This window comes from Myotis davidii, unplaced genomic scaffold, assembly GCF_000327345.1.
Source record: "Myotis davidii unplaced genomic scaffold, ASM32734v1 scaffold663, whole genome shotgun sequence".
In the NCBI taxonomy this organism is placed as follows: domain Eukaryota; kingdom Metazoa; phylum Chordata; class Mammalia; order Chiroptera; family Vespertilionidae; genus Myotis; species Myotis davidii.
In genome coordinates, this window is record NW_006295816.1 from 1,657,406 (window position 1) to 1,658,981 (window position 1,576).

At 68.9% G+C, this 1,576-nt stretch overlaps 1 protein-coding gene across 1 annotated transcript in view; it reads left to right on the forward strand.

Moving 5' to 3' along the window:
* The window catches only part of BSN (bassoon presynaptic cytomatrix protein), a gene marked incomplete at both ends in the record, with an annotated part of 27,753 nt that overhangs the window by 1,779 nt on the left and 24,398 nt on the right, over nucleotides 1-1,576 (forward strand). Inside the window, one exon of the mRNA XM_015568279.1 lies at nucleotides 369-628. Within this exon, the coding sequence (XP_015423765.1) occupies nucleotides 369-628 (260 nt within the window). The remainder of the gene's footprint in view (nucleotides 1-368; nucleotides 629-1,576) is intronic.

Below are 1,576 nucleotides of genomic sequence, written 5' to 3' on the forward strand. Positions count from 1 at the left end.
CCCCCACCCAGGGCTGGACAAGGCCACGGCTCTAGCCCTGAGGGTCTCGGCCGGGCGCAGGAGGCCGTGGCGCTCCTGGGCAGGGCTGTGCGCAGACTCGCTGCCACGGGGTGTCAGGGCTGCTGTTCCCTGGCCGCTGGCGTGGGAAATGCTGGCCTGTTTGCCAGGCTCTCGCCTGGTGGGTGCCCTTCCTGCCGGGCTCCTCCTGCCAAGGAGCGAAGGCCTTGGGCACACCTTCCCGAGGGGCTGGGAGCCTAACTCTTGAGTCTGGAGGGGACTGTCCCTCGGTGGAGAGCAGCTCACGCCCGGGTCGCACTTCCACGCAGTGAGGACCAGCCGGCAGGGTTTGCCGGTAGCCCCCCGCCCAGACCCCATCGCCTGGGCACCTCTGATGCGACGTTCTCGGGACCCGTCCGGGGCGGAGGTGCCTGGCACTGCTGTGTGGGAGGTGAGCCGGGCCGAGGCCTGGCAGCCTGGAGGTCGCTGCAGCGGGAGGCATTGCCTCCCAGCTCCCCGGGAGGGACGGGCCACACAGTGACCTGGAGGCCTCGTGTCCTCGCCGAGCTCGTGAAGCGGCTCTTGGACCTCCGCACAGGCGACGTGGGGCTGGGCCCTGGTCAGTGTCACGGTGAGTCACCGCACGGCCTGGGAGTGTGGGACCCGCTGTGCCGGAGGCTCCGTGAGGACCAGTGAGCGGGGCGCAGGGGGATGGGCACCGCCGGCCCGGTCCGCAGACTCCGTGCGTGGCTCTTCTGTCTCCTGCCATCTGTCAGGGTGCTTCACTTTTGCTGGGTCCCCAGGGACAGCAGGCAGGTCTGGAGCCGGGACACTCAAAGGCACGGCCGCCCTGTTGGCAGAGCCGTCTCTGGTCTGCAAGCACTGCCTTCCTGCGCGTGGACCACGCTGCCCTGGTCAGCGCTGGGGCTGCCAAGGGGAGCTCCAATCACGGCACCAGTGGCCAGCTCCCCAGGCTGTGACGCCCTCACAGGCAGGTGCCCGCCACGCACGCTGCTGGGAGTCCACGTGCCTGGACCCCACGGGGACGCATGGAGTCGGGAGGAGCTCAGAGCACCCTGCCCACAGAGGAGCAGCAGTCAGGGAGCCGGCCTACCGGGGCATCCTGGAGCGAGAAAGCAGGGCCCAGAGCTAGTGGCAGGTCTCCGTCTGCCCGGGCCTGGCCATTTCCCACCACAGTCCGCTTTGGCTCGGGCTGACGCTCAGCAAGCAGGGCCCTCGGCCCTCTCCCTGATGGAGGCCATCTCCTCCCGGGCTCTCCCTCCTGGGCTCAGGGTAATAAGAAACTGCTCGAAACCCGGGAAAGACTGCTGGGCTCCCTGTGCGTCCGAACACGTCTCACCTCCACCAAGACCGTCCCGTGAGGCTGCCTGCTGCGCGGCCAGCGGTGGAGCCTTTCATGCCCGGTGGTGGGTGGAGGGTAGGAAGGCAGAGTTGGGGTGAGCAATGGATGGAGTGATATGGGCTGGAGAATGGGGGAGTGGCCTGCGGCAGGCATAGCCCCAGCCAGCCCTCCTGGAGGTCCCGCCTCCCCTCCCCACTCCCCCCACCCACCTCAGTG